Here is a 15,369-nt window from a genome sequence, read left to right on the forward strand (position 1 = left end):
ACAGTCACAAGAACACCGGGCTCTGGATGGCCATGTGGCGCTACTGGGAGGGAAGACCACCATGTTTATCGTATGGTTCTGGTGCATCATACTGCATCTGCAGCAGCAATTTGAGCAGCAGTTGTCACCACAGTGGCACAACAAACTGTTACAAATTGGTTACTTAAAGGACAGCTCCAAGCTAGATGCCCTATAGCCTGTGTTCCACTGACACCAAACCACCACCATTGGTGACTAGTGGCGTCAAGCAAGAGCTCATTGGAGGTCAGGGTGGAGGTCTGTCGTGTTTTCTGATGAAAGCTGGTCCTGCATTGATGCTGGTGATGGCTGTATGTTGGTCAAGAGTAGGCAAGTTGGGGCAACCAGCTTTTCTGTGTACACTCACTGGGCCTGCACCTGGAGTTATAGTCTAAGGTGAGATTTCATATGACAGAAGGCACTATTATGGTTATCCCATGCACCCTGACTACAAATTTGTAAATCCATCTGGTAATTCAACCTGTTGTGCTGCTATTCATGAACAGCATTACAGGGAGCCTGTTTCAAAAGGATAACACTTGCCCACATACTGCTGCTATAATCCAACATTCTCTACAGAGTGTGGACATGGTGCCTTGTCCTGTTCAGTTACCAGATCTGTCTCCGATCGAGCACATACGAGACATCATCCGTCGGACTAAAACTCCAGTACCATCCACAACCAGCATTAACTGTCTCTGTATTGAGTGCAAAAAGCATGGAACTCCATCCCACAAACTAACATCTAGTACCTGTACAACACAATGCACATACATTTGCATGCTTGTGATGCTGGCCGTTAGACCAGGTATTAATATACCAGAATTTCACATTTGCAGTGGCTTATATCGCACTTACATTAACGTGTGTCCTTGCTATGTTAATGACTTACATTTGTTACCTAGACAAGTGTATTCCCAAAATTTCATTACTCTACATTAATTATTTTTTGGCAATGCAATTTTTTTCTGTCAGTGTATTTCTTTAGGACAACTTCATACTAAAAAACTAGTCTAAATGTGTCTGATGTTTAGTGGATCTAGAGATAGACACACTTGAAGTTAACAAATGTAGTTTACCTCAATTGAGTTTGTAGAAGATGGCTAACCCTTTTGATTCAGATCTTAATAGAAAAAGACCAGTTTGAAGCTGCCTGTGGCAATACAAATACTTAAAACAATGCTGTACTTCTTTACTGATACTGAATATGACAACATGAGTTTATTCATTTGTCTTGTAATGAAAATGGTATTGGTGTTGTGGGAGAACACTGTAAGCAAAATCCTAACTGCAAAGCACTGGAATCAAGAGTGTATACTCCCCCTTCCCCCCTTCCTTGCATATCTTGGAGTTGTTGCTGTTTCTGTTCTGGATAAAACCTCAAGCTTTCAATCATTATCACCATCTGTTTTGTCGGGAACAACTTACTGTAATGGCTGCTGCTGTGGTTGCCTTATATAGCCCACGGATGGCATGCGATTGCATGTCATAATTGGTGTCACTCTCTGTGGTGGTGGCACCACAGCTCTCGTAAGAGTTTAAACAACTTGGCAAAATTCTCTGTTTATTCTTAGTATTCAGAGCTCGGTTTCATGTACCACTAATATTATATCCATTGTCCTGGTTGAAATTGTTCTCTCATATTCTAATTTCTCTGGCCTCTCTGATAATAGAATCAAAATATGTGAGAGCCTGTGACAAAACTTTTGTTTCATCAAACAGTATTGGGTGTTTCTTTGTGTGGTTTTGTTCAGTAATTTATAAACCCCAGGGTCTCTGAGATGGAGACTGTCCTTAACTATGCACAGTATCTCCTTTATCTTCTTAGATGATTAAAAATAGGACTTATTTCTCATCTTCTCAAGACTGTCTGTTTTACTACATGTAGCACTGCAGATGGGAAAGAGCACAATTGGTGGCTCATCATGTGATTGTTCAATATTTTCATATTTTAGTTTCTTGCAGAGCACCAGCTGTACATTCCGTGCCCCGTAGCCATTCTTTTTGAACATCTCAGGTGAGTAATTTCAGAATCCAAGAGGCCCTTACTAGAAACAAGGTCCTTACTAGAAACAGAAGGAACTGCTCCAAAGCTTCGATGTCACATGGCCAGATCATAAACTTGCTATCACTATGAAGGGCAAAATTGAGTCGAATTCAAAGCACATTTCTCAAAATGTTCCATAAAGAAGTTGGCCACTGTTGGAGTAGTGGAGAAACCATAGCCATTCCATTGGTCATTTCATGAAATTTACCACTGTACAGGAAACAGGTGGTCACTGTAGCATACTGAAACAACTTTATAGTTTGAGGAGGGAAGCATACTTCCAATAGTTTCCATGTGTCCTCCGCAGGAACTTTTGCAAAATAGACACACCACATCCAGGCTGACATAAATTATCATTTGCACCAGCCTGTATTTGTTTGATTTTCTCAGTGAACATCTCAGAGTTTTTAATGTGATGTTCACAGCAGCAAACTATCAGAGTCATTAACTTGTTAGAGATTTGGCTAGCCTTTAGGAGGGAGAACCAATAATGTTAATGATAAGTCTCAATAGTGTGTCATTGTGAAGTTTAGGTAATCTGTACAGCCTTGGAAGTCTAGCAGCTCAAGCTGTTAGATTTTTCATGACATTATTTGATAGACCAGAGTTCTTCAGCAGCTACACTGTTTTTCTCCTGTATGACAGGTTAGGGTATTATCCTCCAACAGCGATGACATCTTGTGCTGTGATATTGATCAACATTAAATTTCACTCTGTTTTGCCCATCTTCATTTTATCGTTATGTTGATGACACATTTATGGTGTGTCCATATGGTGTTGAAGCTCTTTAGCAGATCACTGAACACATGAACAGTATATACACAAATGTCCGCTTCGCTGTTGAGACAGAGAGAGAAGGAAAGTTGCCATTTTTAGATGTGTGGGTACAACAAAAGTCAGAGAGAGAGAGAGAGAGAGAGAGAGAGAGAGAGAGAGAGAGAGAGAGAGAGAGAGAGAGAGAGAGAGAGAGAGAGCTTGACCACTGTGTACTGCAAGCTGACAAACGCTGATTTATATCTCAGAGCACAATGTTTCCAACATCCAGTACAGAAGAGAGAAGACTATTTTTTTATTTTTTAAAATACATTGATGTATACTGTTAAAATGGATTGATGATGACCACTTGGATTTTGAAGTGTTCCAAAAGATTGGCTACAGGACATATGATATAAAAAAGGGAATCTCTGAGAAACAGAAATGTGAAAATATTGAACAATCACATGATGAGCCACCAATTGTGTTCCTTGCTTTCTTCAGTGCTTCATCTAGTATTGAGTAAATAAGGAATCAGAACAATTTTCTGACCACCTAAGAAGATAAAGATGATGTTGCACCCAGTTAAGGAGTCTGACCCTCAGGGTCCACGAGATTTATAGTATCCTGGTGAGTGCGGGTGCAACTACATTGGCCAATTCATCTGTATCATTTCCAACCCTGGTGCGGAACATCAACAGCACATTAAAAATTGGGTACTTGAGAAATCAGCAGATGATGAGCACAACCTCACAAGTAAACACAAAATACTCTTTGATGAATGAATGTTTTGTCCCTGATTTTACATACTGGAGTATAGTAATTAAAGATGCTGTAGAAAATAGAATATGTGCGAACTGTTTCAACTGAGACAGCATATGTAATGTTATTGGACGTGAGCTCTCAATGCGGAGAAGTATCAGAGAAATTTGCCAAATTGGTTACACTCGTACATGAGTAGTGGTACCACCAGTCCAGACATTGAAACCAGCTGTGGCAGCAGGACTACATACGCTAATCAATCTGCAGCCTTCCATGGGATAAATAATGCCACGACAGCAGCAGCCAAGCCAGTCACTTGCTTCTGCTGAAGATCATGGTGGTGATCATCAAAAGCTTGAGGTTTTATCTGGACATCAAAAAGTCCGAGAATTTTTTATTCAAGGGCGTTGTCATGAGATTCTTCATTCTCATATGACTTGAGGAGATGTTCAGATTTGATAGCTCCCACAATAGATGACCTTATTTTTACTTTTTCAGCGGAACCGAAATGAAATTCAGTCTTTATAACATTCTTACTTGTTAAAACTTTCATTATTTTTCTTTGCAGAGGCAGTCATCAGTTCAGAAAGAAAATGAACTTGTATCATTCCTGCAATTACAGTTGGCTGAAGCTATAAATCTCCAGGATCGTTCTCGTATTTCTCACCTTCATGAAACATTAAGATGTATTAAACTTTTTGATGAAGAAGGGTAGGTTTCCATTTTATGAGTTGAAATTACTGTTTTGTTAAACATTTAAGAGTCTTAACCATGTACTGTCACAGAGAATGAAAAATATTTTCTCTTTTTGAAAAGATTACCACTGCACAATAATTTTTAATAATTGTCTTGTACTCATCTCTTTTTTACACAGGTGCCGCAGATTGTTTAGATCTCTGAGGGAAGATTACCGCAAGCGTTCGCCGTATATTGCATACCTAATAAAATGTCGGCAGAGTCTACTGTCAACACTGACACATGTTCGGAGGTAAAAAAAAAAGAGACTTGTCTTTTTCCCAGTCTGGAACTTGCAGCTTTTTCCATGCCCATACCTGCCAAGTCTCCCAATTACAGTGGGAGTCTCCTGATTTTTCACGTTTTCTCCCATCTCCTTCCATTGCCCAATTTTTAGTTCAATGTCATCAAACTGAAGGCATTTGATTTAAAAACCTGCTCTTCAAGTTTGTGCTGCCAGTCGGTAGTCCTTTGGTCATTAGTCTTGTTTAATTGATATACATATCGAAGTTCCTAGAAATGAGAGGATGTCGTGTGCATCCTGTATATTGATTGATGTTATTTCTGCTGCTCCCCACACATTTTGTAGTATATATTCTGTTGTTATTAGAGGTGTTTTCATGGTCTGGTTTGATTTGTGTTCTTGTGTGTTTAATTGAAGACTCACGTTATCCAACTTTTTTTCATAATGGCAAAAAAAAAAAAAAAAAAAAAAAAAAAAACAGTTTTCTAACAGCAGTATCCGGAACAATTACCATGCATTAGTATGACAGGTCCATTGTTCACATTTTGTACAGTTAGCCAATGTGACATTTGTTTGTCGCATGGTGGGGAAAAGTGATATTTTAAAACATGTGGAAACCGAAAAGCATCGTGAAAAGGTTACATATGTGAATAGCAATACAAAACTGAAATTCAGTGATAAAATTGAAAGTGAGATAGCAATATAACAAAGAAATACAGCTTTCAAGGACAAAAACTGTAGCAGCTATGAAAGAAATACTACAAAGGAAAAAGAAAAAATAATAGAAAATTAGAGAGTTTTGCCATTCTCTAGTTAAACGCATGGTAGTATCAAATCTGGTTCCAACCTATATTCCCATTGCTGTTATGACCAAAAATAATTGAAAGCAGCTTATCTCCTGAATTTACAGGGGGATTTCAGTGGTATCAGCACAGGAACACTTGTTCTTAACACTCCGAAGAACTGTAATATTCCTTTCAATAGCAGTTTGATCATGTGTTGTGGTAATGAACCCCTAATGGAATGAAGAATGGAGTTGCATGTGTGTTGAAAAGTGATGTACTTAACGTGTTTGTTGTTAGATGTCCTTAAAATTTGTTAAGTTTGGCTGCAAAAGAGGGAGCTACATGTTTGCCCTTCCAGATCGATGATTATGTACTGGACATATACTATTTTCTACAAAATAATACAAAGAGAAAGGAGAAACTGAAAAAAAATCATATGATGGTGAGATGAAAATTTTGATGAATTTGTGCACCCATTGGCTTTCTGTGAGCAAATGTTTAATTTGGTATTGAAATGAAGTGTCATGTGGTGTCAAATGTTTAATTCGGTATTGAAATGAAGTGTCATATGGCGAGAGCCTCCCGACGGGTGGACCTGATCGCCTGGTGCAAGTCTTTTCAGGTGACGCCACTTCGGCGACTTGTGCATCGATGAGGATGATAAAGACGACACAAACACATAGTCCGTGAGTGGAGCCCAGCCGGGAATCAAACTCGGCCCCCTCTGCATGACAATCCAGCACACTGTCCACTCAGCTCCTTTGGTGGACAATTTGGTATTGGAACAGTGGAAGCCTTCGTTGAGCCTACTCAATTGTGAAGTGAAATCTGTTAAGGGTGATCAGCTTTTATGTCTCCAAAACTTACATTCTGAAGGTGAAAGGATCACCGATTTAGAGTAGTGCCTCTTCAAGAAAAATAGCTGTTGAATTTGCAAGTCCCATGTTTTTATACATCCAAAACATCTTAACAGGATTCCTCAATTAAGTACAACCTGCCCTGTGAAGAAAGGATTTTTATGTTCCTGTCATCAGATTTAATTAAGGCTCTATGTTTTTTTCAAATGTTATACCTGCATGTAATTTTACAGTCAGGAGTGCCTCACATCTATTTACAGCAAGGTCTGTGGTGGATACGTTAAAAAAAATTTAATGTCTTAATTTGTACAATCTCCAGTGGTAAAATTTTTCTCTCTTTTTGAGGTTGATTACCACAGCTGAAGAAACCAGAAAGAATGAAATTTGTGATTTTGACATTGGTAGTTGTATTTCGCAACTTGTGGATCATCTCAAGCATGCTGAGAAGAAGGAATTCCCATGTGTATGAAAATATTTCATTGTCACATGTGGCTACATGGTCCACAAATACCCACCAAAGAGCGAAATGCCAAGGAATACAAAAGTTGTGCAAATTAGGTCTGTTTCCCATACATCATTTTCTTCTGAAGTACTTTGTGGAAAAGTTTCTGGCGTTATTGAATGCAGATGCAGGTAAACAGCATGAAGCCATGGACAAATTACAGTCCTAGTTTTATGCATTTAGGATATATGACCTACCGCATGAAATCTGAAAGAAAGAGAGAATTGATATGCAGTGGTCCCTGATAAGAAAATTAAAAAGTAGTTATGGGATCTTAAAATTTTCCTGATTAGTACATGTCATGTTCTAAGTATTTTAAGAATCCCTCAGAGTAATGCTAAATGTGAGAGGATATTCAGTCTTGTGACTAAAACAAGAACACAGTTTAGGTCGTCTACTGGTAATGAAAATTTGGAGAGATTGTTGACAGCAAAATCAAGAATAAAGGGTGACTGCTTTCAGCAAACCTTGAACAAAGAATTTCTGAGAAAGGCAGAATCTTCAATATGTAATTCCTTAAATCAATAAAAATATGTTTTGAACTGCTTGGTGAAAAGATAATATTCCCTCTGTGCTTTTATCTTTTCTCCATCCTCACCATGTGTCTGAGATTTCATTAAGGAATGAAATGAATAATAAATTTATTAAATAAGTGGAACACTGCTTTGTTATCTGAAGACATTTTAGGAGTGAAATACTTTGTTTGATAATTGCTTTAGTTTGTCAGTACATATACATCATCATTCAGTTTCTGCAGTAAGTTTTCTACTGCAGAAGGAGCTTCTCCTGTAAGAAGAAAGGTACTGTACATGTTCTTATGATTGATTGTACTTCACTTGATATTTAAGTGTAACTGAAGCCTCTGACAAAATCACCTAGATTGGCTGCCACCACATCACAAAAGGGGAAAAAAGCATAACAACTCCCAGAAAATAAAGCAAACACTTCAAAATCCACGTTACGGTACTGACTGCCTAGGCTCAAATAAACACACTTCACCTCAGTGATAACCAAAACTAAAATGAATCCAATACATGTTAAATTCATCACTTCATCAGCCATCACCAGAGGGGGAGCATCAAATACAACTACATAATATCAAAAAACGCAAACCAACTGAAAAACATTGCACCATATGACATCACACACTACACCACCAATATGTGACACGTCAAAGCAGGGGGGTGGAATTTGATGCTTACAATGATCTAAAACTTAGTTCTTTAGTGTATACATATACAGTAGTATTACTCATTATGTAACACATCCCAGATTTTTAGTTGTCACAATGATGATACACAAAAGTGGTGTGCTTTACCAAGCAGCAGTTTCACAAGCTCTATGTTGCTGCTTCATGTACTTGGCTATTGCATGACATTAACAAGAAAATGTCTGCACCTTCAGCAATAGCATTGTGAAGAATCTTAATTCTGTCTCTGTCTCCCTCATCATCACTTTCATTGTTACTTTCCTGCACACTTTTATTTTTTCATCTGTTAATGTTTCATCTGTCTCTCGATTTTCCTCATTCATCCACATACCAGCATTGTTTTCATCAATTTCTCGTCCTTCTGGAAACTTGCAGATCATGCCAACATACAAAGTGTCAGCACTTGATGATTCTGAATTAGCTGACTCATTGGACAGAATCAAGGCTGTCACATTGGGCGGAAGAGAGAGTGCTTAAATGCCATTGGATCTTAGTCACTTCAGAGCCTTGTCAGTTATAAGGAGAGCTTTCAGTGGAAGATTTTTCTTCTTCAATTATTCGCCCACAGCTGGTACAAATATTTCATGGAACCACTAAGAAAATCTCTCTCTGTCCATCCATGTTTTCGTCGGAGCTTACTTTTGCACTGGTCATGTGTTTCTGCCACTGTGTTGAAAACAGTGTGCATGTTGGTGGTCCGTAATAGTCATAAGTGTTAGATCATGGCTCTCATATGCCATTGATGTTATGTGCTGTTTCTGTTGCTTGTTCTTGGCAGCTAATGTTTTTGAAGGAGGGAGTGTATGAGAGAGCCGCTTAATCAGCATTGTGCAACAAGGCTTTAGCAGTTTAATATTCTTTTATCTTCCTTATCTCCTTTACAAACTCTATTGTATTATTGTCAATAGCTGAACAACTTTCCCTGGTGACTGTCAGCTGCCACACACCATTTCTTGGGTTCTCCCCCGACCCACACTCTCTGAGTTTTATAGCCAACCCTCACTTGCAGCAGAAAGTTACTGCCATCAGTTTGTTTTTTAAATGAAACTGATTTTTCTTTTATTATCAGGCCACTGACTGGAATTCCCTTACTGTGTTGTGTGAATGATCATTAAACAGCTACATCCAGTTATTCAGTCTCTCGCTTTCTTATAACCTTCTGTTTTCCCAACTTGCTCTCCATTTTGGTTGTGTACTGTTGAATATCATCGTCTTTCTTTTTGATGTCATAAGTAGTTGCTCATCCAACATTGTACTCAGCAGATGTGACTTTCTGCAAAGAGCCTTAGTTCAGAGTATCTTAAATTTTGAATTTGGCTTGAGAGCTAATGTAACATGTTTCTTTTTAGAAGCAATGATACTGTCAAATGTTCTTTTATTTCTGTCTTTGATCACAATATAAATTCTTTAGACGATGACCGGTTTCAGTCCGTAATGACCATCCTCAGATCTACAGTATACAAATATATACACCTAATGAGCAGTGTGTGTGTCAGCATAACACAGCAATACGTATCACAATATACTACGATACAACCAGGGAAATGTACAGGAAAAAAAACTGTAGAACATACCTTTTTTACACTATGTCCTAGAGTGATAAGGCCATAATGGCATCGTCAAAACATATAAATATAATCAGCACAGCATTGTCACATAGATCTAAAATAAGGTGTAGAATAGGCCACATCGTCCACATTGTCATTATTGCAACTGGCTACTGAAGTACAGAAGCTACCAGAAATCTGTTTGCCTACATCCTCCCTAGATGTCGCTACCATGGGCGTAGATGTAGTCATCATTTATGCAAAAACATAATCTGATAAAAACACATTAGGTAAAATACATGTAGCAGACTTTTAAAATTGATAAGTATCATAGAAACCAATTTTGATATATTAAAAGACGAATACAGTAATTCTTCTAATGCCATCAGTCACAAGAGTCATATCTTAAAAAATCTTAATACAAAGTTTAAAAATGAGAAGGCAATGGTCATTCACGCAGACAAAGGTAATACAGTGGTCATTATATATGAAGAGGACATTAAGAAAAAGGAGGAATTCTATGAAAATGAGATAACAGAAGTTCGCAAAGACCCAACACAGAAGTTCCAAATAGATTTACAGCTCCTAATTTCTGCTTAACGTTTACGGAAAGAAATCGCTAAAAATGATTAATCCTAAGCTCCCCCAACTGAGATCGCAGGTTAAGATACATAAGAAAGGAAACCCAGTCCATCCAATTGTTAACAATTTCTCATCACCATGTTGTAAATTAAATAAGTTTCTTAACAACAAACTGAAAGCAATGTACACTTTCTCTACCAATTTTTGGTGAAAAACAGTTCTGACCTTGCTAATGCGATTTCCAAATAACGCGACTTTAGCTTCCCTCGATGTAAAAAAACCTCTACAGTAGTGTCCCAACAAAGGAAATGATTCAGATTATTAAATGTAATCCGCTAACTCGTAACAACATTAGTACTGCAGAATACACAGAATTAATAGAAATTTCAGAATTTGTGTTAACTTATAAACATTTTACATTCAGTGGCAAAATATACCAACAAAAACATGGTCTAGGGATGTGTAACAGTTTGGCTGGTACGTTAGCAGACATTTTCATGAACGACTTAAAATGTAAGTTCTTTGCTATGTTTCCACAACTGAAAGACAAGACTATATATTACAAACTTTATGTCGATGACATCCTGTTACTCTTAGAGGGGACGAGGATAAGGTTACTGCATTTGCTCAAGCCATAGGCAGCATGCACCAAAATATAGCGTTTACCACAGAAATAGAAGAAGCCGGTTCCATTAACTATTTAGACCTTACAATTAAGAAGGTTGATGAGACATAAATTTTTGATTTTCAGAAAGCCTACATGTACAGGTACTATTATCAGAGCCAGTTCATGCCATCTGCCACGATATAAAAGGGCTTTTTTCACCTCTACGATCCACTGACTTTCTAGATTACCATTAGCCAACAATGAAATATGCCAAGAACTTAGTATAATAAGGTAAATTGCAGTAGCCAACTGTTTCTCAGCTAAAGATGTTATGCACCCATACAATAGGATAAAAAAACATAAAGTAAATAGTAGGCAGACCCACAATCATTTAGAAAAAAGAAAGAATAAAGAAAACCTGAAACTATTCCAATTAAATTTTACAGAAAAATGTCACAACAAATAGAAAAGTATTAGAATAAATCTAAGGTTAGATGTGGTTTTCAAGTTAACAACACTCTGAAACTCTGTGTAAAGCATAGTTTGGGTAAAGATTCTGATAAATTTGACGGTTCTGGGGTTTACAAGATCATTTGTAGTAGTTGTAACAAATTTTACATCGGTCAAACTACTTTGCTTTGTTTGATAACGTACTACGATAACCAAATAATGCCTAGCGTGTTTATACATAGCCTTACTTGATGATTTATGTCAGAACAGTAGGCATTTTCCTTACTTCCATACATTAGTCGCTCTAATCCTGTAACTGATTGTGTCCTACCTATTCATGGAATGTATAGCCAGACTATATAATTTTATTTATTGACTGTTAATATGTTGTTTGGATGTTTTCTGTGGGAGACATATCACGTTGTATGTAAAGCCCTCTAGTGGTTAAGTTCTTACATAACATCCCGGCGGCTGACCCAACAGAGGGTGCTGATCATTGATCTGTCTTTTTTCAGCTGTCATATAGACATTTTATCTTTCATAGGCAATTTATAGGTTGCTACAGGCAATGTATTACATATAGTAATTGCTGACCGTAAATTCACTATAAAAATGGTCGGTCCTATTTTCTTCATATATTTCCTTTTAATAATTTTATATGGGTAACTCTATTCGTCTTTTAATGTGTCACAATTGGTTTCTATGATAGTTATCAATTTTAAAAGTCTGCGACATGTATTTTACCTAATGTGTTTTTATCAGATTATGTTTTTGCATAAATGATGACTACATCTACGCCCATGGTAGCGACATCTAGGGAGGATGTAGGCAAACAGATTTCTGGTAGCTACTGTACTTCAGTAGCCAGTTGCAATAATGACTATGTGGATGATGTGGCCTATTCTGCACCTTATTTTAGATCTATGTGACAAAATGCTGTGCTGATTATATTTATATGTTTTGACGATGCCCTTATGGCCTTATCACTTCAGGACATGGTGTAAAAAAGGTATGTTTTACTGTATTTTATCTGTACATTTCCCTGTTTGCATGATAGTACATTGTGATACGTATTGCTGTATTGTGTTGAAAGACACACTGCTCACTAGGTGTATATATTTGTATATTGTAGATCTGAGGATGGTCATTACGGACTGAAACCGGTCATCATCTAAAGAACTGATGTTGTGATCAAAGACTGGAATAAAAAAAACATTTGACAGTACTGGATCACTGTTTGTATACGCAACTATGTCACAGTTGGTGCAATGGTACTGAACTTGAAAGAAAGCCACCATTTCAATTAAGTATAACACTGCTTAACTTGACAATTAACGAAAAACATTGTTGTACACCTCATTCCTGCATGAGCGACCAAAGACCGGGTTAGGGAGAGTTCAGTGTATTTGGAAAAATAGAGCAGAAGAGTACTTAGAAAAATGAAAATCAGATGGATTATACTTAAGTATGATTAAAAAGTAATCACTCATTATGAATTTTGATAATATTACTGTAAGAAGTGTATTGAGTAAACAGCCATAATAAAAAGCATAGACATAGGTTTTGCTTTGCCATGGTTCTCCCAAATCATTCCCGGCAAAAACCAGAATTGTTCCCATAATAATAATTACTATTATGGGCTATGTTTATTTCAACTGTTTCTCCTTTCCTTTCTTCCACGTTTCTGTTATGAATTGTCAGTGTTCCTCTCCCCTTTCGTCTGTCCAAGTGGCTCCATTCTTCTTGGAGTTTTTGTGGAAACCATTGGAATCTCGAAATTTATTTCAGAGTGGCAGCCGTTCCTCAGTATCTTTCAGAGTAACGTGGAGTTTGTCTGTCTCCCTTCCAATTTCTTTGCTCTATGTGTTACCAATTTTTAATTCACTGAAATAAGTGAACTGTCTTTTTCTCAGGCTCTTGGGGTTTGTCCTGTGGCTGTGGCTATAGAAAGTTATTCTTCTTTTCCAAAGCATGCATGTAATTTTTTGTGTTGTGTTTTCTCTATAACTGATTACAAAATTTCCTTATAGTCTTTCTTTCTGTGATTTCCACTGCTTCTATCACAGCCCCCACTGTAGAGTACTATCTGAGTTTAGCATTGAGGGATATTGATTTCTTAAGTTATATACTGGTACATCCTTAGTGATGTAAATGATGTTTTCCTCTTATTAACTCTAGCTTTAATGCCTTCTTTCTCCAAAATGTCAGGTTCAGTCGCTTCTCCTCCATACTTGACTTCTTATTGTTCAATCAATTTTTTCCACATTTATTCATTATCTTGGGAGCTGCCTTAATGTTTGCCATAAATTTGTCTTCTCAGAGTAGATTTCTTGTCAACCTGTTGTTTGAGCAGTTCTATTGGTCGAGTGGCTGTTTCTATTGAGCCTGAAAAAAACCAGGTTGTCTGCAAAAGTTAGTTAATCTATTAGTAAATGGTGACTTTTGTAACCTAGTCTAACTTCCTCATTGATTTGTCTTTGTCCTGATGAGATACTCCATTCTCTTATGACTTTTCATGGAAAACAGTTAAATAGCAGTTGGGAGAGACTATCTCCCTGTCTGACTCCAATTTTAATTTCAAAACATAGAAATTTCACTATAGGATAAGTGGGTGTTAGTATTTTTTTAAATAGACCTGCAGTTATCCTGTCTAAACCCAGTTCGTTATTTCAAAACAGATCTTCTTTTCATATACATTATTACTGACTTTAAGTTGAGGATCTACTATGAACATCTCTTTTTTTTGAAACCATATTGGTATTCACCAATTTAAGGATTGAGTTGTTGTGCTGTAGTTAATAATGCTATCGATAAGATTTTGTAGGTGAGTGGTAGAAGTGAAATGCCTCTGCAGTTGTTCACATCGGTTTTATCCCTTGCTTTGAGCAGAGAGTGGATCAAGCCTGTGTTCAAAATTCTCATATATTAACTAAATATTTTGGATGATTTCAGTCAGCTTATCCAGAAATTTGTTATTCAAATATTTTGAAGTTCTACATGTGCGGAATCCTCCCCAGGTGCTTTATTGTTTTTGAGGGATTTGATCATTTTTCTTCACTTAAAACTTCAGGGCTGAGCTTTATACTTTGACCACGGCCTATCAGCCCGGAAGTTCTAAGTGAAGACAATACCAGCTGTGAAAGCTTACATTGTATGATTTTATAATTTTCTGGATTTTCTCTTTTATTGGGAGATAGGACATAAGTATTGATGGTATTCTTATGTGAAAGTAAACCTGTCATGATCTATTTGTTTTAATTGGTTTTTGTTATAATTTCTCTTGGTATTTAATCTTGCCCTTGTGTGTGCGTGTGTGTGTGTGCGCGTGCGTGCGTGCGTGTGTGTGTGTGTGTGTGTGTGTGTGTGTGTGTGTGTTCGATCGTTCGTTCATTCTTGTCTTTTTTCCATTTCTGCCATTCATTTTATCTTCTTGTGTCTAATTTCTTCATCTCATTCCGAATTCCACCACACATGTAATTTGATTTTGGTAAAAAGAAGTGTATATTTTGCTGTTTGAACAAGATAGTGTTTCATTTGTTTTCAGTTTTCTGGATTTTTTGTTTCCAGATTACCACTGAAATATTAAACTGAAAAATTAAAACAAAGGAGGAACTACAGAGTCCTTGGTTTGGTTTGTCTCTTTGTATTTCTTGGTTAGATCTAACTTTGACTTTAGGTAGCTAGTGGTCAGAATTTAGCTCAGTATTTCTTATTATCTTAATGTTCTGGATTTCTTGGGAGGATTCTTTGTATAGTTGAACGTGATCTATTTGAAATTCACGTAAATTCAGATTTGGAGAGCTTCATGTTTTCTGAGAAGATGCTTAAAGGCAGTAAATTTCATTATTAGGTTGGTTGGTCTGCTGATTTCGGCTAGTCTTTTGCTGTTTCTGTTTGTTGTTTTGTGGCTGGGAGGCTCCTTGCGAAGTTCCTGAATTTTCTGTCTCTGCCCAATTGTGCATTTAAATCCTCTAGCAGTATTGTTGCGTGTTTCTGTGCAGTTGTGGTAATTTCTTAAAGTTCTTTCCAGAATGTATCTGTTTCTTCTCAGTTTGTTTCATTGGCCTGGTTGAATGGCCTGTGGGAATAACTAATGTATATACTGTACCTTATTTGTGCCTTTGAAGGAGAACATGGATATTCTGCCATTACATCACTGGAAATCTATTATACAATCTAAAATTTCGTGCCGCGAGGGATTAGCCGAGCGGTCTAAGGCGCTGCAGACCTGGACTGTGCGGCTGTTCCCTGCGGAGGTTCGAGTCCTCCC

General features: G+C 37.2%; 1 protein-coding gene across 4 annotated transcripts in view; it reads left to right on the forward strand.

Annotated features, from left to right (window-relative positions):
• Nucleotides 1–15,369, forward strand: part of LOC126297885 (GTPase-activating protein and VPS9 domain-containing protein 1) — a 280,670-nt gene that overhangs the window by 216,825 nt on the left and 48,476 nt on the right. For all 4 annotated transcript variants that reach the window (XM_049989182.1, XM_049989183.1, XM_049989180.1 and 1 more), the window contains exons 23-24: nt 4,149–4,291; nt 4,455–4,568. In XM_049989182.1, the coding sequence (XP_049845139.1) occupies nt 4,149–4,291; nt 4,455–4,568 (257 nt within the window). The remainder of the gene's footprint in view (nt 1–4,148; nt 4,292–4,454; nt 4,569–15,369) is intronic.

Source organism: Schistocerca gregaria, chromosome X (genome assembly GCF_023897955.1).
Source record: "Schistocerca gregaria isolate iqSchGreg1 chromosome X, iqSchGreg1.2, whole genome shotgun sequence".
Taxonomy (NCBI): domain Eukaryota; kingdom Metazoa; phylum Arthropoda; class Insecta; order Orthoptera; family Acrididae; genus Schistocerca; species Schistocerca gregaria.